The 21,450-nt window shown below is 35.3% G+C and overlaps 1 protein-coding gene across 1 annotated transcript; it reads right to left on the reverse strand.

The window, feature by feature from the left end:
• Nucleotides 1-1,503: 1,503 nt before the first annotated feature.
• On the reverse strand, nt 1,504-21,406 carry LOC102683101 (annexin A10). The gene is made up of 12 exons (XM_006629292.3): nt 21,335-21,406; nt 20,916-20,997; nt 19,719-19,813; nt 16,929-17,042; nt 6,120-6,210; nt 5,928-6,007; nt 4,712-4,765; nt 4,515-4,608; nt 3,976-4,071; nt 3,811-3,869; nt 2,784-2,906; nt 1,504-1,585 (listed from the first exon to the last, which is right to left on the reverse strand). Exons 1-12 carry the CDS (start codon nt 21,404-21,406, stop codon nt 1,517-1,519), a joined length of 1,029 nt encoding a protein of 342 aa, XP_006629355.2. The 3' UTR covers nt 1,504-1,516.
• Between the last annotated feature and the right edge of the window lie 44 nt (nt 21,407-21,450).

The raw sequence follows: 21,450 nt of genomic DNA on the forward strand, positions 1-21,450 counted from the left end.
TGGTGAAAAGAATACAAATTAGTAGACTTTATGTCCTTGTCATCTGTAAATCATAATACATCAAATAAATCACAATCACATGTTAAACATTAACATGCTATTTAAAAAAAAGTCTGTTTATAATTTTTATTAATAACCCACTTTTTGGTGTTTCCTGTGGTTAATTAACTTGTCTATCACAATGTTATCCAGTACAGAAGGAAGATGACTGGGGACTTTAACATATTGTTGCTGTCTGCCATTTGTTTTACAATTACAGTCCCTCAGTGCACACAGAAGAGTTAATATTTATTTGATGACTGATGTGAGTATTCTCTACAAACTCGAGGTGCCCATCAAGTCAGAATTCATTATGGTGCTGCAGAAGAAAGATAACTCAGCAGAGTGGTTCTGTGCCCTGGTCCTGGAGTACCCCTGCTTCTGCTGGTTTTTGATTCAAACTAGGCCTTTAGTCATAATGGTGATAATTGGTGACTGCAACTGTTTTGCTTGTTAGTTTAGAGCTTCTGTCTGCACTAAGTTCTCGATTTCTAAAGTACAGTCCCATCTACAGTCCCAGCTTGCACCCTCCTAGATTAAAACTCTGGGAAAACTCTGATCTCCCTGAAACGCTAAGAAAGGAAAAAACATAAACCATTTGTAACAGGAGCCAGTTCAGACTCCTGTGTAGTGCGTATTTTGGACCCTTTGCAGACAGTATAATCCAGAATAGACTGGAGAAGGGTAACAGGGAAACACAACAGGATCAGAATAGGATGACTGACAGGGGGGCGTGACGGCAGTGTTCTGGTACTCGGGAAGATGGTCAGGACGCTGGGGAATAAGACCTGCTCTCAGGCTACCCGTGAGGCCAGGGAATAGGCAAGCTTTGTGGCGTCCATCTTCTAATGCTGAGTGCAGAGCTTGGGAAGCACGGGGTTTAAATAATACACATAGAACAAGGGGCAGGTGAATGTAATAATTAAACTAAAATACAAAAGGTGTTGGAGCACCCTCTAGAGGAGGGTTAAGAAAGAGTTTTTTAATCCATTTAAAAATAAAACAATGGAAATGTTTTTTTTTCTGAAAGGTTATATCACTTACTGCACTTGAATGAAATGTTCCCTTTTACTCAGCTTTTAGGAAATGAGACAAGAGAACCTACTGTAGTGTAAACCTGGTGTGATGAATCTGACAGTTGGCTGGTTCGTTTAAAATGAGGAATCTTAAGGTGGAGGAGAATTTCATAGTGACTGAATAAGAATGACTACAAAGAACATTAGATATAATAAATGTTTATTCACACTCAGCTCTCACAGGTTATACTTATTTTGTTCCACTAGACAATCATATCTAAATATGAAACATGAATTCTATGATGATGATTTTTGTTTCAATTTCATTTTCATTTTTTTTTTTTAATTTAAGCTTAAATTAATTTGTGACAGCCCCCAAAAAACAGAATCACATTTTGGCATACAAATATGGATGTATGCATTTCAATACAATAGATAATTCTCTGTTGCTTTCCTGGTCTTCAATAGTCTTCTGCATCCCCAGCCAGAATTGCAAGTAATGCACTTTCATAATGTCCAGAGGCAAAATGCTGAAAAGGTGTAGAACAGTGTTTATAATGCAATAAGAGGAACAGAATGCTTAAAATAGACATAAGCTGAAATGAAATAGTAAATTTTATATACAAATCAAAATGATTAGAAATGAAAAGCACTACAGAGAATGCCTCTGTCTCCTTCAAAACAGAAGACTGAGATTATTTACTGCGTGGTTTTCAATTATTAGATTGGTCACAATTTTGATTTTTTTATCATTGATTTTGATTTTTCCCACTACTAAAACTGGTCTGCTGTAACTGTAAATTATAAAAGATGTTAAGTATTTTATGCAAAGAAAACCAAAGGGGTTCATTGTGGTCTTTCAAATTAGGTTCAGTCCATGAGAGGAGAAGTGACAGATTAGAGGGACAGGTGCAAATGAAGCTCTTGAGAAAATGCTGTCTAAGTTTTGGTTGATAATCCATTGTTTCATTTCTAATGAAGTTATTATACCTGAGAATCAGAAATGAATTTGATCATTTTTACTAAGAAAATATTTGCTTTGTTTCCATTATGTAAATACTTTATTTAACAAAGGGGGAAAGCTCTGAATTTTACAATAACAGTAAACATTAAAAGTTAAATCTTACTCTCTAAGGCATATTTGCTATTCTTCATATTTATAACAGAACACATTTTCTGTGCTACAAACTTAGCTAATCTTTCAGTATGGATAACAAACTAATTTAATTTAATGCTTATTCAGCAACATTGATGTTTAATGGGTACTGTTCACTGGTTTAAATCTAGAACTGTACTAATAACTGTACATTAGGAGTGGACCGCAGATCCACCATAAATTAAATTAGCTCCATGTAATGTATTTGACAATTAATGTTTATTACACAAACCTAATAGTGACAGTGCTTTTTTTGGCACAATGAAAAGGTCTGGAACAATATTATAACACTTGTTTTATAATTGTCATTCGATCCACAAAAGGAATTATATTTATTAAAAGTCATTTGAATGTGTTGTGTGAATCCCAGAAGAAAAAGCACAATGTATTTCTGATTAAGTGGATTCAAACGTTTTTAAAATCAAAATCTGTTAATAACAGTTGTACTTTTTCTAACTCATTGTGTGTTAAGACACAATTTACATTAGAATTAGGAAAAATATGAACTGATGTAACATCTGATTTTGTAATGCACTAAATAATAAATAATAGATACAATAAATGTTTTTTACCTTAATATCATGGAAAAGTGACTTTCCATATCTTTCCTTGTACTTCCTTCTTATTTCCTTAAGATCCACTTCACTTCTTGACACCAGTATTCTGATAACTGTTTTATTGTGAAAACCATATTCCTAAAAAACAATCCAGGTTTAGAGTAAGAATATCAAAACAGTGTTGTTTAATTTAAACTTAAACTGCAATGTAATCTATTTTAGTTTGTATAGTAGGTTAAACAGTGGTATATTGATAGTTTTTTCTTATGCAACTTGTATGTATATCTGTTAACTTTTTGGGAGATAATTAGTTCAAACCCTTAAAAGATCAAATAAATACAAGTAGGTAGTCTTTTCAGAGGCAGATTTAGGTGTATTTCTAATTATTGAATTGGACCTATTAAAGTACAACTTAGATACTGAGGTGAGCAGCAGTAGCTATTGGATCAATTCACTACTGTACTGTGGACTGAATGGCCTGCTCCTGTTTTTAACTTTTGTTAAGTTCTTAAGTTCATAGAAATCTTAGAAACCACAATATATTTTAAAACAGTGTATTGGGAGTAATGCCTCTTTTTCAAATAGTTTTCTAATAGTTTTCCTCAATCCATATTATAACTGCTTTATCCAATATAGTGACGTGGAAGAGCTGGGGCCTCCCCTAGCATGCAACGAGACCAAGCCAGGATAGACCCTCCAGTCCATCACATATTTTTATATTACTTCATTTTAATTCTTATAACTTCAAGTTCCATTCCAGTAAGTTAGCATATGTCTAAGCATATTTAACAGGAAATAGTGTCTCTTACTGACATCCTTTTTTTATTCTTCTTCAATTCTAGTTTATCATTAATTGCAAAGAAAAACCTTTGTATAAACTAAGTGATTGCAGTTTGTATAGTTAACCGCCAGGGGGAAATAGTGTCCATCTATTCCTGTGCTTCAATGTCCTTCATTTTCTCAGTGATGATACAGGGAACAGCCGACTATTTGTCATTATGAGATCAAGTCATATTAGTAGATGAGACGTTTGTGCACTTACATGAATGGCATTGTAGAGTCTGTAGGTAAAGTATGATGTTCTGTCACGGACACAGAGAACTTAATCAAGAGAAAACAAAGGAAAACAAACCAAAGAAGCCGTCAATGGAATTGAAATTGCTAAACTATAGCACTTTTTTCATAAAATACTTTATTCTCTGCTTACCAATAGCCACACAAAGCTCCTGGAAGTACCCATCATAACACATACGAAGGGCATCAATGATGTCTTGCCCAGAGATATTCTGAAATTCTTGAAAAACTTAAATTGTAAAAAAAAAAGAAAATAGGTAGGTGCATTTCTTGTGGCACTGATATACAGTAAACAATTAAACGTCTTTCTTTTTCACCTTAACAGACAGTATAAGGTTATTTCCCTCTGGACAGTTGATCCAGTTCCTCATACAATATAGATAAATAACTGACAGGAGCTATAAATTAGGAAGGTCACTTGTTTTCTTTGCATATTATTATACTTTAACCTTTGTGTAAGTATCTGGAGTCATAAAAGCTCAAAATGAAAGGCAATCTTGTTTTCCCCATTTATACTAGTCATTCCAAAACTCACTTAATCATTCTAAAATCTTAATCTGACCAGGTAATTTTATGTTCTTAGGCCTTATCTTTTCTTGCAGTTTCCTTTTAGCTAATCAAGCACTGATAAACATTTGTTCCCACATTTTTAATGGCCTAGTTTGTCATTACCCATCCACAGCTGCTGATAACTCTTACTGCACAGGATCATTTGCAGCATAGTTTTATGCTCTCCTGTTTTTTGCTGGCATGCTTCCCACAGAACCTGCAATGTAATAAGAAACACTAGTTATACCTCCACTGATGGTATTCTTGAGTGCTAAAAAAGCATAATATTAAGATGGCTCCATTATAAATATTTTATTTACCATAGCATCCTGAGAAGCTGTGCCAGGATCAGCATAAACTTGTTCTCTGACACCCTGTAAAAACAGCATATTTATTAATATTGTCAAATCAGTATTGCATATGAATGCAGATCATGACATGAATATACTGTATCATACTGTACTAGTGCTTTTTGGAATTTTACTCTTACTGTCTCAAAGATGTAGATGGATTTTTAAAATAAACAGAATTGTAAAGTTCTGCAAAATGTAATATATATACAGTATATATATCACTCGTAATATAATGGGCTTTCCGTGCAGTTTGGAAAAAACACTGCCCTTTTGTGACCATTCATATTTTAACTGCTTTTTCCAATACAGGTCTATCCCTGGATGGAATGGGAGTAAGGCGAGGTACACTCGGGACAGGATGCCAGCCCATCACAGGGCACAGACACACCCTCACACCAGGGCCACTTTTCCCATAAGCCAATTAATCTACACATGTCCTTAGACTGTGGGAGAAAATTGGAGCATCCGCCTATCCCCCCTATTTCTAACCACCTTTCAAAAACATTATAGTCACTATGTTTCTTCACTGTGATAAACAGGTTTTTGGAAATGTGCTATAGTGTGTATGTAATACAAAAGTATTGTAACATGAGCAATAAACACACAGAAGAGTGAAAATGGAAGTAATTCATTAAGCAAAATGTAAGAATTTCACTATCCTTTTTTCTAACAACAGAAATTTTATTTCAAACTAAAAATCTTACACAATGAGTGCTGCTGCAACAAGCAATGCGATTTCTACTGTATTACAAACATTCTCAAAACAGTGATTGTCTTTTAGCAATCCAAACAAGTGGATGCTGGATTTGCATAATAATTTCACCCTTCTTTAAAGGACTGCTCTCACCAACCCACAGAAGGAAAAAGCTCACCCCCCACAATATACAGTGAAGGTGGTGAGTCATGACTAACTGAGGCCACAGATTGGGAAAACATGGGACAGTCACACGTGTACACTCAGATACCACGTACACAAACCCCTGGACTTCCCCAAAGGAGTCAGCAATGTCCCTGATAGTTCCCATCTATCCCAGCATGCTCTCCTGGGGCTGACATTACCGGCCAGCTGCTTGTCAGCGTATAGTGCCCCATCACTGCTTGATGAGGGCGCCACAGTCTTTATCTTACACATATTCAAATTGATGTGTCCACCTAATCAATTAGGTTTAATTGGAATAAGTACCTGGGAAAGGTTAATCAGCATATCACGGAAGTGTCCAGATGTTTCACTGTAGATGTCTTCTTGAAGATCAGTGTTGTATTCTATTTGCCCAAAGAAATGCTAGTACAGGTTATTTTTTGTATTTAACAACTACAGGTAATTTAAATGTTTTTGATGCAAATTGTGACAGAGAAAAATAAAAACGCATAATACCCATGAAGTAAGCTTCTTTGATCCTGAAGATCTCTTCATTTGTTCTGGAAGCAAGAATATCAATGAGGCAGTTTTCCTCTGTTTCTTCACCCTACAAAATCAGTACAATATGAAAGAAAGGCAATCATGACAGTTAAGCAAGAAGAAGCTTAATGCATTTGAAACTCTGTCCAATTAAAACATAAAAGTTGGAACTGTTGGAAAATAGAGTCTACTGTATTTAATTTCACAGGAAGGACACAGAAATGAGCTTTAACTTTCTTTTCTATACCAGTTGCAATTTATTTTACTCTGTTGGTTACAAGGTTTAAATAATTGTATGAAACTCACCATTAGCAAACTACTTCCAAAAAAGACATATTAAAATTTTGTACAATTCCTAAAGTGGTTTGTAGGGGGCTGCACAACATAACATATTCTGTAGATAGTTGGAACAGTGAATCTTTGGACTTATTAGTGGCAGGTTTAAATTTTTTAAGTCCCTGTAGCAGACACTGCTATTACCCTTAATGTAAGGTACCTTACTTTGGTTTGTCCAGCCAACCCAGTTATATAAGCTGTATTATAACTTTGACATAGCTATAATATAGTGTATATTGCTGTATCCCAGAGTGAGGTGTCAGCTGTTCTCACCAAGTCACTTGTTCTCACTCTGGTATGGACCTTTGTTATCAAGTACTTGTATGTGACAGGGGATAAAGCTCAGAAACAGAAGAAGTGGTTGCAGTTACAGTCTAGCTGACCAGCCACTGGAGGTTAAATTAATTACTTTACAAAAGTCACAGGGTGGGTGATTAATTTAATTAATGGTTAACTAGTAAAGTAGAATTTAGAATTTTATTTTCTCACATACTGTAGGTGCAATTAGGTATTTAAAGAGTGTTTATGGGGTGAGGGGGGGTTGCAGATCCTTGGACCACCATCGGTGAGATGGAAGATCTGTCAAATGCCAGTAATAAAAAAGGGCAACTAAAACTTAAATCTTTTCAAAGCTGCAGACCCCCAGTCTCCTATAAAGGCTAGAGCTTAACAAGAATACAGAGCGTCTTCACATAGCTTTATACTGATAGTCTCCTCTGATTTCCAGATCCAGAGGTACTGTATATTAGATCCTGAGAAAATCACAACCTCATGCAGAGTTCACAGCAGGTACCAATTTTCACAGAAGCATTTTTTTACAATAATACGTTTTTGTTTACTGTATGAAAAAAATAAAGTTTAACCTTAAACCACAGAGGGTAGTAGTCTCAACTAATAAAAATGCAAACACCATGCTGCATGAGAACTAGAATCCTTTAAGTCTAAAAGACTTGATGATTAAAAAGCAGTAGATTTGAATGTTTGGGAGTTGTATATTGTCACGGATATCAGAAGGGCAAGCCGTGGAATGACAAGGAGAGCAGTAGAGACCCTACGCATAGCGGTAAAAGGGGCAACACGGGGGTTAGCCCAGGCTCAGGGGGTCAGACGATGTCGGTAAGAAACCTATGCCTACGGACAGGAGCAACATGGTGCCATGCGGGTCTCAGGACATTGTACCCACATTGCTGAGCGAGGAGCAGAGCAGACACTGGAAGTAAATAGGCTACACAACCAGACACACCAGAAAGACATGAATAATCACAGGGAACTAGGAACAGGACAGAAGTAGAGGGCCCTCTAGGTGTACAGGGTGTGACATATATTCCATTAAAGCTGAGTATTATCCTACTGTTCCTTGTGTTTATTTTTATTGATTACAGTTGAGCTGTAAAAATCTACCCATATGCCAAAACACTACACCTACAGTAGCTTCAGCAAAGATGGGGAAAATTCACAAGTACCGTCTGGCCAGTTTTGTGATGTTGGGAAATCTTATTTGTAGTTCTTTATAAAGTAGTCAAAAATACTGTAGGTGTTGCATTGGATTTGCATAAAATCTGAATTATTCCAATTGAGCCTAGCATTTCTTGATAGAGCCTGATATAGCATCCAGCTTGAGGGTATTCAAATTTATACTATATGCAGAGCAGATTCTTAACTATGCCCTTCTTCAAATACCAAGTCATATAATTAAAACTGTTTACAATCTAAAACACAATAAATATCTACTGCAAACATTTCTGTTTTGACACACCACATAGCGAATCTTTTTAATAAATGTATGGAGAACGTTACTGGTTAGCAAAATAAGTGCATTTTACATTTTAAAATGTTTTAAGGGGGAGGTGGTAACTAAAGTGCCATTATCTCAGGGGCTTTCAATGTAAATACTTTATATAACAGATGCCCCTGACAACCATACATTCTAGAGGACATGTATACAGCGAGTGTGTCCAATCCTGGTCCCAGAAGGCTTGTGTGTTTGCCGTTTTTTTCAAGGTCTCTTTCACAGAAGCACCTGAAGAACTGAGGGAAGCTGTTAAAGTAATCTAGTTATACCACTAACCTGTTAGGAAAGAGACATCATGTTTTGACTGTGGAGCCTTCTTCAGGTGTGACCCACAGGTTATGTCTCTTTCCTCTTCAGCATGGAATAAACTTTTACCTATTCCTTTGAAGCCTATGCATGCTGATGCAGCTCCCTATTTGAACTTCACTATTCAGTTAGTTTAGCTCATTCCAAGCTGGGATGAATTCCTGCTGCCCTCTAGGAGTATACAATGTTGAGTTCACATTGTTGTCTTCTTCTCTTCTGTAAAGGTGAGGTGAGTTGATCAGGGGCTGTTCATCCTGAATTTGTGTCTGTATTAAAAATAAATGTACTGTTTCTTTCAATGACAAGCAAAGATTTGGAGGACAACCAAAATCCAACCAAAAGGGGGCTGGGATGTATCTGATGTTTGAAAAACCTTTACAATCGTGCAAAAGCAGAAATATGACATCAGTCAAAATGTAACATGTTTTAAAAATATTAGGGAAAAAAAGTATGGTTCACTCAGTGGATACAAATCACTTTAAGCTAGCACATGAGATAATGTAACACATGGTAGCAATGACAGGTAAAGTATTCTGGGTCTCACAGACCTTTCATTCATAGTTTTCTGAAGGTCTTAATTTCAGGTTTGCTGTATAGTTTACTCCACAGATATGAAAATGATCTGCTTAACATACAGCCACTGATCTCGACTATAATGTGGAGAGGACTAATCATCTTCAATAACCGTTAAGTCCAATACAGGGTTGCAGTGAGCCAGAGTCCAACCTTGTAAACATTGGATGAAAAACAGGGTACACACACGTGACAATTTAAAAGCCCCAATTTATCTAGACAGCAAGTCCTTGAAGGATGGAAAGTAATTGGTGAAAACACACAAGGGCAACTGGTATCCAAGCGATGTATTGTACTATCTTGTCATTGCTCAGGTTAACCTTCCAAATGTAGCATCTGAGATAGGAGGGAACTGGCTAGGGATGCCATTGTGAGGTGAAGGACCACTTGGAAACAGAATTTAATGGCTAAGATGGGAGTAAATGAGAAAATTGCCATGAGTGAACAATATCCCAGTCACTCCACGAAGCTGGGCTGAATACCACCAGAGTGGCAGACCTGCCTCAAATCCTGCATGACGTTTGCAAAGCAATGACACTGCAAACATGTGACAAAAGGTTTTGTGAACAGATCAGACAAAAGTGGTCCACATGCAAAGAATTTCATTTGAAATAAACCAAACACAACACATCTCCCTTGTCAATGGTACAGCATGGTGATGGTCACATTATGTTATAGTTCCACTTGTCAAGTAGGAAAATGGATGGAATAAAGTACAGGGAAATTAGAAAGGAACAGCAGCTCCAGTCTGATAAAACTGAAATGAAAATTCACCTTTCAGCAGAAAAGTGGTGCAAAGCACAGCGTCATAGATACACTGGAATAGATTAATAAGAAGAAATAGAATATTCCTGTGAGGTCCAGACTTGAATCTGATAGAAAATTTGTAGCAATATTTGTTATCAATGATCTGTAACCAACTTGACAAAGTTGGATGAGTCCGGTAGAAACATATGCAAAAGGATTTGCAGCTGTACTTGTAGTCAAAGATGCTTCCACCAAGTGTTGACTCAGGGTGTGAATACTTATTAACTTAATAAGTATTAACTTATTTCTTTCACTTTATTATTTTCATCCACCCCTCTGGTTTAGCAATCAGGTTTTGATTAAATATAAATCTGGCTTCATTACTCTGTTCTCCTTTCCACTCAGAGCTGGTGTGTGGTGAGCATACTGGTGCACTCTGTCTGCCCTCGCATCATCCCGATGCAGATGGTGGTTGTGGAGGGGAGTCCCCATTACCTGTAAAGCGCTTTAAAAAACAAAAACACTGTAAAAACACTATAAAAGTGTAATGAATTATAAAATGAAAAATCATTGGAAGGGTCTGAATAGTTTTGAAAGGTTCTGTGTGACCATTGGAACAAGTAAGACCTATCTCAGTCTGTGGCATTTATCATCAAGTTTATATACTGTTGTTCCAGGAAATGTAATGATTCTTCTCATTATTTCTTGTAATGAATATTGTTTTCATTTATAATGTCAATAGAATTGTTTCTGTCTACAGAAAACAATTCAGGAAGCTTCCATCACAGGAGAACCGGTACACATGTTTGTATTGTCCATTGCAACTAAAGGTCACTTAACAAGATACTGTAGATGAAGTGTGAGCATTCCTCCAATGAAAATGAAACTTTTATTTGAATGAAATAAGAAGTGTTTTGGCATATTAAAGTAGATTAAATTGGTGATAGGTTTTTGTATTGCACACTTACATAACAACATCTCATCTGTGTGAAATAAATCCTTTTCATTGTGCAGAAAAAATAAACATGGAAAGAATAATTCCCTCCTTTAATCAGACAGAATTTGCATTATATAGGTTTCTGATCTGAAAAATAATAACAGCAGTTAGAATGAACAGTTTCCTATTCTGTAGTTTTTATATTTACTTATATTTTTATTATATCATTTTATTTTATATATTTTTAATTGTTTATTGTTTTAATATTTTTAATATATTAATCATTTGTAAATATCAGTAATCTAATCTTAGTAGCTTGTGATTTTACACGATTAAAAATGTGTCCTGTGGTCTACTCTCCAATTACAGGATGAGAGTGGAGCTGGAAACAGTAATTAGCAGTTTACTTTACACTTTCCAGCTGATTTAATTACAGAAGCATGGTAGGACTGTAGTCTACTCCAACACAAACAAAAGCAATAAAGTCCCAGAAATGGAGAATAATATATGCTGTTTATATGTTAAAGAGCTCTTAAAAGTGTTTGAATGGTAGCGTATATATATACTGTACTGTTTCCCCCATTTCTAAATGTGTGGGTGGCCTGCCCCCCATGCCACAATGCTTATGATTTGATGACTCATTGTCAAAGCACACAATCTTGATATATTTCTCCTTGTATTATTGTTATTCTGGTGGCTCTGCTTTACAACTGAAGAATAAGTAAATAAAAATAGTGGGTTCATAACCTTGTCATTTCACTACTACTATAGCTTAATTCAACAGGCACATTTGGACTATAGGCTTAATGAATCAAATGTGTACTGTCATGGCAGTGGTCTAAAAAGTACTGTAATTCAATATATTTTTTTATTATATATTTAGTTTAAATCAGAAAAAAATATGCTTTTATAGGATTCAGTTACCATCAACACAAGATAATTCAGTCAACAAATATGTGAAGATTGAGCTTAACTTCCTTAAGAACATTCAATTGCATCCGTGTTTGAATATTAAACAGACACCTGTGGAAATCAGAGCAGTAGTATTTACAGTTTTAAAAGGATTTGATCTGCAAGTGAATCCGGGTGTAAGGCTGGTTCACGGCTTGGTAATCAGGAAAGGGACCCTATGTGGGTTCCAAGGTCACGACAGTGAATGAGGGAAATCCAGGGCCAGGGTCTAGAGACGAGCAAACTCCAAAGCCAGAAGGAGGGTCTAGATTCAAGGTCCAGGAACACAATCCAAAAGTCCAAGTCGAGAAACAGGCCAAAAATCCAAAAACCAGTTTAGGAGTCCAGGAAGAAAACAAAAGACCAGGGGCTGAGTGCACCAAAGTGAGGTAAACCAAACCAGGAAGCCACAAGCAGACAAAATACAGGGAAAAAATATGAGGCAAACGATGAACAGGGAAGAAAACAGGAGTAGGAAACAGATGCAGGAACAAGGGAAGAATGTACTGAAGGCTAGATCTAGAGCTCAGAGTAATGGCAACAATACTGACCACTGTTTGAATAATGAACAGGGTTTTAGTAGGCTTCAGGAGGGGAGGCGTGGTGAGCTAGGGACAGTAAGCGAGCAGGGATTGACTACTGACGTCTGCATGGTCTGCATTTCTGTTGCGCACTAGAGGGTGGGGTGCTCTCTGGTGGCGAGGTGGTGTAACGCAGAGAGTCATTAGCATTGCAGTGAAAACCAATTCCATAATAGCAATTAATTGCTATTAGGAAAGAAAAAAGAGATGTTAGTCAGAAACCACTGGTACAACTCTTTCAACAATCACAAGACACTCATGAAATTGAAAATTGCCTGTGCAGTGCCCATTCACAAGAAGGCAACAAAACTGAACCATGAAAATATAGACCAATAATCCTGACTTCTTTTACATGTGACGTTATGCAATTATTAGACATAATTAGATCCTAGATATGGAAATATGGAGATAGGATCCTAAGGAATAGTCAACACGTATTTAGAAATGCCTAATTTAAAATTATCTAATGAATGTATTACAGTTCCTCGAGCAAACAAAAGTATGTAATAAAGTTCCTCATAAAAGACGATTTCTCAAATTACAGTCAGTAGGCATTCAGACAAATGCTTATTTGTTTGGAGAACTGGTTAAAAACTACAAAACAGAGGGTACGGGTAAGGGGTGAATACTCGATTTGGAGTGATGGGATTTATTGGATCTGTACAGATTCAGGGATCTGTACTAGGACCCCTACCCTAACATTTATCAATTATCTAGATTCTGGTATAGCTAAACTAGTCAGGTGCGTAGACAATACTGATATAGATATTGAAGAGGATTAACATTCATTGTAAAAGCAGAACATACAGTTCAAGACTGGGCAAACACCAGACAGATGATGTAGGCAACATCAAGTTTTTTTAGGTAGGTAGCAAAAACATAAACTATAAATACCGTATAAAATGGGAAACACTGAAATAGAAGATAGAAGATGAGATAGAAGAGGTCGCTTCTGAAAAAAATATACACTATGGAAAAGATATTGCTCCTCTGCAATTTGCCCAGAGAAGAGAAACCGGATGCATTACAGAAAAAAGGCCGACTGTATATTGACAGGCAGAAATAATGTATTTTTAGTCTTTAATAGAAACAAAAAATCTAGTCTCAAAGGCATTAACAATGTCAGACCATGGGCTTCTTTTGAATAAACAATGAAACATGAAAAAGGAGATTCAAATGGAAAATACAGTATGTGGAAGTGCATTTAAGTGGGAGAATGCAAACCATCTTTCCGCCAAGGGTTGTGGAAGTGAAACAAGCGGGTCAGATTGCCAAGGCTTTTACTCTAGTTTTCTTCAAGAAACAACTGGACCAGCCCCTCGATCATTCATTTCCTTACCTAAATGGTCAATCCAAACAGGCTGGATGTCCTCCTCATCTTGTTTGTAACCATTCATATGTTCTTATGTCATTAAACCCTGACTACAGAGTTTCAAAGAGATCGGTAGATTCTAAACAAGGGCGTAATCAACCTGCCAATACCCATTCTAATTTTTGTTCAAGAAAAGAGCAAATTGGAAAAAATGCAAAAGGTTATTGAGAATTAAGGCCAGTTTCCTTACAAGGTTTGTTTTAAAACAGGTGAGACAGCAGCAGACTTTATACTATTGATAGTATTACCTTTAATTTCACATTAATGGATTATTATGTTTTAGTCAGTGGTAATGTATCCTTGTCCTCACTCTACATATATTATTTCCCACCATTATTTTATTGGTTCTCCTAAAACATTAAAAAATATCTGACCTAGTAGACCATACAACTAATTTACCACAACATTGCAAGAATGTTATGACAACGGTACATACGTGTTAGATAGTTAAACAACATGACAAGTGCATGCGGGATGTGTGATATACCGTAACATACTGTATGCATCTCAGCATCTCATAAGTTCCAGACAGAAGTTTGATAGGATTTGCTGTCTTAGTCACAATTAAATAGCCGGATCTGTTTTACAGAGTGTTATGATACAGACTCAAAGTGAGAATAATTCAAGGTGACAATTTTCACCCAGTATCATGTGGTCTTCCTGCAACATAACACCTTACCAATCCAATTTTCGCCTCTTTGGCTGTTAGAAAGAGGCACTCTGAGCATATAGATTTGAGAGTGATCATAAAATCCAACAGGCAGTAGACTTAGGACATACAGTACACAGTAGCAACAAAAGCAAAAAATTAGCAGGAATCTGAAATGCTTAGGTTGTAAAACAGGAATAACACATGGAAAAGTTGACTGTTTTTTCTGCTGCATCTTCGTTAAGGCAAATATCTGTTTAGTGAATATTTCACAGATGACCACAGTGACTGCCTGAAAATTATGTCAATAATGTTGAATTGCCTTGCTTAATAATTTCAGAAGAAGTAATAAGTAAAAAGAAGTAAAGATATTTGAAAATAAGTTATTTTTGATATTCTCACTCAAAAGTACCAATGAAAATATAGATTTGTTGCAAAAATTAGTATTTTCCTGAGCCACCCACTCCCATGAGAAAAATAACAATTGAGCAAAAGCATAACAAAATAAGAATGTTTTATCTTTGGTCACACGATATATTCTTTTGGATAGGTTAGATATTTATTTAAAACTAGTCGAGAATGGTAGCAAGTGCACTATGTCGATCTCTGACCTGGGAATGTCTTTTATTTCAGAAAAGAATGGTTTACTTTTGATTTTTCTCACCTACCAGTGCCATTCTCTAAATTACTAAAATGACACTTAAATTCCTCTTACCTTTGGTTCAACTGAACTAATATATCATGCTACAACAATCCTTAAAAATCAATAGCTTCTCTATAGGTCAAGAGATATTACTGAAAAAAAACCACACTGGATACTTAAGGGAGATTTTAAAATGGTCACGTAATCCTTTCAGTATAATATTAAATAACCACTACTTTGGACCCCAAAATCATTTAATATGATACACTTATTTTAGAGAAAATTGGAATTGGATTTTAAATTGCTTATGAATGTAAAACATGTCCCTGTCTTTTGAAGGTGAATCACTTTTGCTGTTCTTAAAAGGACCAAAATATCACAGGAATGTGACATTGACTTGACTGTACATTCTGAGGTCAAGCAAAACATAATCCTCTATATATGTGCACCGATCACCAACTTTGTATTTGACAATTGTTTTCTTTATTGACCATGTTGATTTATTTAATGTAGAATTTGATGGGGTGCCTTTGTATTAGAGGTCACGGGGCTTTGTTCTGTAATATACTTGGTCCATTCAGGCAGAGCAAGTATCTATAGAATAAAAAATGACAAGCATATATTTATATTTCTGAACTGATTTCTGATTTAAAAATGGCCTTGCAGGAATACAAATCTTTGGAAAACAACCAAATCAGATACAGTTATTTAGTGATCATGACCAGTAAATATTAATATTGAAAATTATATTAAGGTTTATATGAATTGTTAAATTCATAGGTTTATATGAATTAATACATTTTGACAGAAAGAGCAAGTGCCCGGGTAACTGAAAAAGATGGGGTAGAGGAAGAAAAAGGAAAATTCACGAACATGGTAGACTATAGTTTGGGTGAGAACAGAAATACTTAATGTTAAGTAAGGTAAGAGTGTGAATAAGAATAAGTAATTATGTCTGGAAACAAGTAAATCAGTATGTATGTATATACTGAAAGTAAATATGATAAATAAATATGTCTGTTTCTGCTATTTGACTGAGAACCTCCTACTGTCATAAGAGTACAACTATCACTGCTGGACCTTGAAATATCAGATCTTCAAAAATGGTAAAATACTTAGTAAAATCTTCTAAAAAAAGAAACCCCTCCCAAAGTTTAATAACTGTATTTGCAGATTGATGGTTCTAGTAGATGGAAAACGTACTGTACAACAGTGCGGTTAGATAATAAATCGGCCTCTGTCCCTTCTATACATACATACATGGGTATATCACTCAAAGAAGAACAGCTTGGCCTCACACAACCCATGTTTAAAAAACGCTTCTACATGAACACAACCTTCAAGTATTGAATTGACCCTCAGGATCAATGTAATTGCCATTTGAAATTTCTTCAAATTATCTCAGTCTATTGGTTTTCGGTATAAAAATCACTTTCATTAACTGCTTATCCAATTCAGGGTCACGGTGGCCTATTGCAGAAAACATTATAGCACAACCCTGGAAGGGATGCCAGTCCATCACTAGGCACACAAAGACAAATACAGTACATGCATACTTACGCCAGAGCCAGGTTTTACAGAAGCCATTTAACCTACCAGCATTTCTTTGCAGTTTGGAAGGAAAAAGGAGCAACTGGAGGAAATCCACACAGGGAGAGCATGTGAATTCCATACAGATCAAACCCCTGGAATTGAACCTAGATCCCCAGTACCACAAGGCCTCAATGCTAACCACTACACCACTTTGACACTCACTTCATTAGCTGTATTGGTACAGTATTAGTTTACCATAATAATGTCACTGAATTGAATTTCATTATTTTAGGTATCTTGTTTTAACAAATGTACTTTACAATACCAAGATGATTAGTAGTAGATATAATAGGAAGTAAAGGTACCTTCAATGCATGCCATAACTCATGAGCATCATAGAATACAGGCAGATACATTAGCCCAACCATAACTTGCTTAAAGTGATGGGAAAAAGTTTCTCGAAGATCAATGATCAGTTCCTGTGAGAAGAAAAACATAAAATAGGTCTTTAAGTCCATACCAGATGTATTTAAAGAATAATGAATTCAATGATTTTAGCTTCTGAAATGAAGAAAAATATGTAAGCATGGATAAATGTTTACCTTCTTATATATCTTAGATATATTCTATATCTAAAGGAATGGTGTACATCAACAAATTTTTTTAGCCTTGTTTTTTGGTTTCTGCCTTTTTTCTTACTTCTCACTGCTTCAAGCCTACTGCATATGAAATGTCTGACACCTGAGAAGAAATTAATTTAGCAATTTAAGTATGCAAGTGTGTGATTTTGTGTGCTGTGCCATAGTCCTGCTTCTATGACAAGAGAACGTGGAATTTCAATATTACATGTAATTACCCAGTCAAATGAAACTACAAAATAAAACAGAAATTAGATAGTATTCAGTGATAAAATTATTTTTCACCGAATACCATCACTGAATGTTTGAACCAGGCAAATATGGAAGCCAAGGTGAGATTACTTTTTACAGATTAGTTTAAATATTTACAGATAGGAGAATCAAATGTAGTCTCGGACATCTGTTGACTAAGGCAACAAGCCTCTGCTGGCAGTGTTGAGCTGAGATAACCATCAGATAAACATCTGTTAGTGGAAGCTACTGTAGGGGAAGTGAAAAAGGTATCTTAATATTGTTATAATGGCTCTTTACCTGCATATATGTTATATCCCCACATATCTACATCAAAGAAGACTACTTATAATGCTTCACCTGTTTATTAGCCAGACTACATCAATAGAAACATTAAATGGTAAATGTGAGAATGTATAGTATTACTGCCGATAAATTTAATACCCCCTTCTCCAGCCTCACCCAATATAAAATTTCACAGTATGTTTAAAAATGAGAATCACATTATGTCAGAAAGATGTTCTCATTATTGTACATAGGATGATAGTTTTCCAAGTTACAGCTGCTCAGCAGATTTTGGGAGGATAATTATTCAGGAGTTTATACTGGTTCCGTATTCCTCATATGATTGGAAGAATCTACTGTATACTTCTTTCACCTTCCCAAGACATTTAATTGAGAACAGTGGCAATATGGGGAACAATCTGTCAACAAGAAGTATGTGCAAATGAATGAAAATGATTATGTTTCATACATTTTTGTCAATTCTATTTAGTCTAATGAATTAAAAAACACCAGCTCCACAAAAAGGCTCATTTACAGCTTGCTCAAATGTAACAAAGAAATATGTGTGTATAATTTGAGTTTATATATATGTTCAGCTGCATCCGGAGGCTTTCGCCTCTGCCAGAGAACTGTGCATCCATGTAAATGAAAGTAAAAGAAGGAATGTAATCCTTTCATCAAAAAGGACCAGCCTGCTGGGTGAAAAAAGTGGTAAAACCCTTTCTGCCTCTAGACCATGTGAAGGTACTGTGCTATTGCATATATATATTTTTATAATAAATATTTATATGTACCCAAACAAAGATTCCTGTTCTCAATGATGTAGAAGACACTCTTAAAGTTACATTCACCCTGACTATTTTGTATAATTTTTCAAGTGCTTCATTTTTTTATTTCTAATCAGTCATTATTTTAACAACATAAGTAAAATTTGAGGAATCTGAATGGTGCATTGCACGATTTTAATAGCATCCCTTTGATGTTAAATTATTCACTTTTAACTATATATATATATAGTTTACCATAGAATATGTCCCTACTTATAGTTTTGTTCATGAAAACCGGCAGAGGTTGGAGACAGTAAACCTGACTTTCTTGATGTAATCTGCTGCCCTGGCTGTCAATATAATTGATTTATGATTTAGGACACTGTGGACCAGCTCTTACAAAACTTTATAATTAAAAGACATTGGAAAATGTTGTAAATAATAATTATAATACTACTAATACTAATAATACAACTAATAATAATAGTAATACATTTTCAACTTAAATCTTCTGTGAATATGGCCATTGTTTCTCTGTTTGGTATTAATTCACATGTATTGTTTCTGAGTTTCACAAAGCAATAAAGTGATTTAATTTCTCAAAGGTAAGAATAAAAGCAGAAAAGAACAACTAAAACAGAAATTATTTACTTTTTCATTATTTATTATTATTTACGTATTTATTTCTATTTCTGCAGTTCCACACATGCAGTTCTGAACAATTGATGGCATTTCATTTCTTTAAGAATCGTTAAAAGAAATGTTTTTTATTTACAGAAACAAAATTATACTCTTAATCACTTATGATACTTGTGAATTGTATTATAAAGTTGATCTTATGCACTAGCCTTCCTCCGCCTCTGTATCTTTGTGTACATTTATTTCATATTACCAGTCAAATCAAAATAGTGCTGAATTAAGCAGGTTTTTTGAAGTTTGGAATTTTCAAATAATTTTTAAACCTCACTACTATAATTAATCTTGGAAGACGTCTACTCAACTTGTGGTTGGGCTTTCCTCTGAAACATCGGAGCTGTTCATCATTTTACATTACAAGTCTCATAGTGGCTTGCAGAAGACTTAATCATCGCTGGATAATGACATAAAATTGACGAAGTTGGACTGCAGGGCTCAACCTCCCTTCCAAATGAGCACCTCAACTATACCAAAGCAAATCCCCTCAGTAGCTTTGCTTTGTAGTTGAAGTAATAAAGTAAATAAAAAATCTTCTTACCCGACCATACATCTCCCTGTAGGCCTCAGCAATTACTTGTCTCTGTGCATTACTGCGCTGAGTCAGAATATCAATCAGCACATCTTTATTGCATCCTGAACATAAAAAAAGAATCCCAGACTAAATAATGCTTAAAATGTAAATATTTTTATTACTGATTTTTAATGTCTTAATGTCACCCATTCCACTTTGCCAGAAGATTTGATTACAAGGGTGTGTTCTACTCCAATTAATTTAACATCCAGAGATACTTTAGAGATCTGGAGCCATGGATGTCCTGGAATTTTCTTTAACAAAATTTCCCGAATCTCCTTAGTTTCAGAATCACGTAACAGCAAAATAATGTATGTTAGTCTTTTCAGCTGCTACAAAACTCTACAGTGCAAAGCTGGAGCTTTTGATTGACCTTTGAATTTTCTCCTTTAAGTCAGAAACCACAGAGTTTGCTTGACCTTTGAGCTTTCTATCAACCATATACAGTATCTCATCTATTTTCCTTTTACCACTTGTAAATTACTGCAAAGATTTATTTATTATAAAAAATTATCCCAAGGTATTTTCCAAGGGCATGGGAATGTACTTTCTTTAAAATGAGATGGTTTAATGGAATTATAACAAAGTTAGAAGAAAGAAGAATGTTAGATCCCAATCTTGCACAATTGCCCACATATACGCAGTACACTAAATCTCACAAGTGGGACTTCCTGCAGTACAACTCTTTTGTATCCCTCAATACAGAGGGAGTGTCTGGGTAGCCTCACCCTTAAAATGAGGCTGCCAAACTCCCTCGACTAGGCGAGTAATGTCAACTATACTCTGCACATCTTGTCTCTCACATTTATTAGGATCTAACCAAACTACTGAACTGTTTGTTATCCTATCAACCTGAGGGTTGCTAAAATTGAAATATTTGTAAAGGAACATATTCATATTTATAAAACATTCAATACATATAAATGTATTTTATATGTAAAAAAAGATGTATCACTTCTTGACATTAAATATGTTTCAGTAGTACATCCAAACCCTAATTTAAAGAACAGCAAAGGCTTGTTTTGAATTAATATTTCTTTTTTGGCTTACCTTGCCTGGCTGAATAAAACAGTCAGCTACTTGAGTGGCACAAGTGGGTGAGATTAGGGTTTGACTTCCTCTTGAACTTTTGATAAAAACAATTTTATTCACTAAATTGCTTACTCATACCTTGAATAGCTCCAAACAGCTCTTCTGTATCCCTGCAAGGGTTAAAATCTTGAGCTGGGTAAATTGTCCCTTGTATCTGTGATAAAAATAATACAGTTTGACCAAACTTTTCTAAACATGAATTACAGTATAGTGAAAATAGATTCCAATTTCTTAAGTATTCAGGACTATGTATGTCAGATTTTCGGGGTTTGGGAACCAAAGTCTTTTTCACCAAAGTGCAAATTAACAGTAGTACAGTATGTGATGTTTTTATACTGTAGGTCCCTGATCACACAAAATAATTATATATGCAATGTCCCTTCTGTTGATTATTGTTTGTACTGCTGTGTGTTCAGATGATCATTTTTAAATTATCCTATTTAGATGATTCTTACTTATATTATTTTTCAGACATTGATATTGACCCTTACCTTGGAGAGGTACTTTTCCAAGTAATGCAGCCAGTGACTCCACTTCCCTAAATTGAAACAAATCCAAGCCATAGCAGACTCTGGGACTACAATCTACCTTGGAAAACTCTCTGGTA

This window comes from Lepisosteus oculatus, chromosome 1 (assembly GCF_040954835.1).
Source record: "Lepisosteus oculatus isolate fLepOcu1 chromosome 1, fLepOcu1.hap2, whole genome shotgun sequence".
Lineage (NCBI taxonomy): Eukaryota > Metazoa > Chordata > Actinopteri > Semionotiformes > Lepisosteidae > Lepisosteus > Lepisosteus oculatus.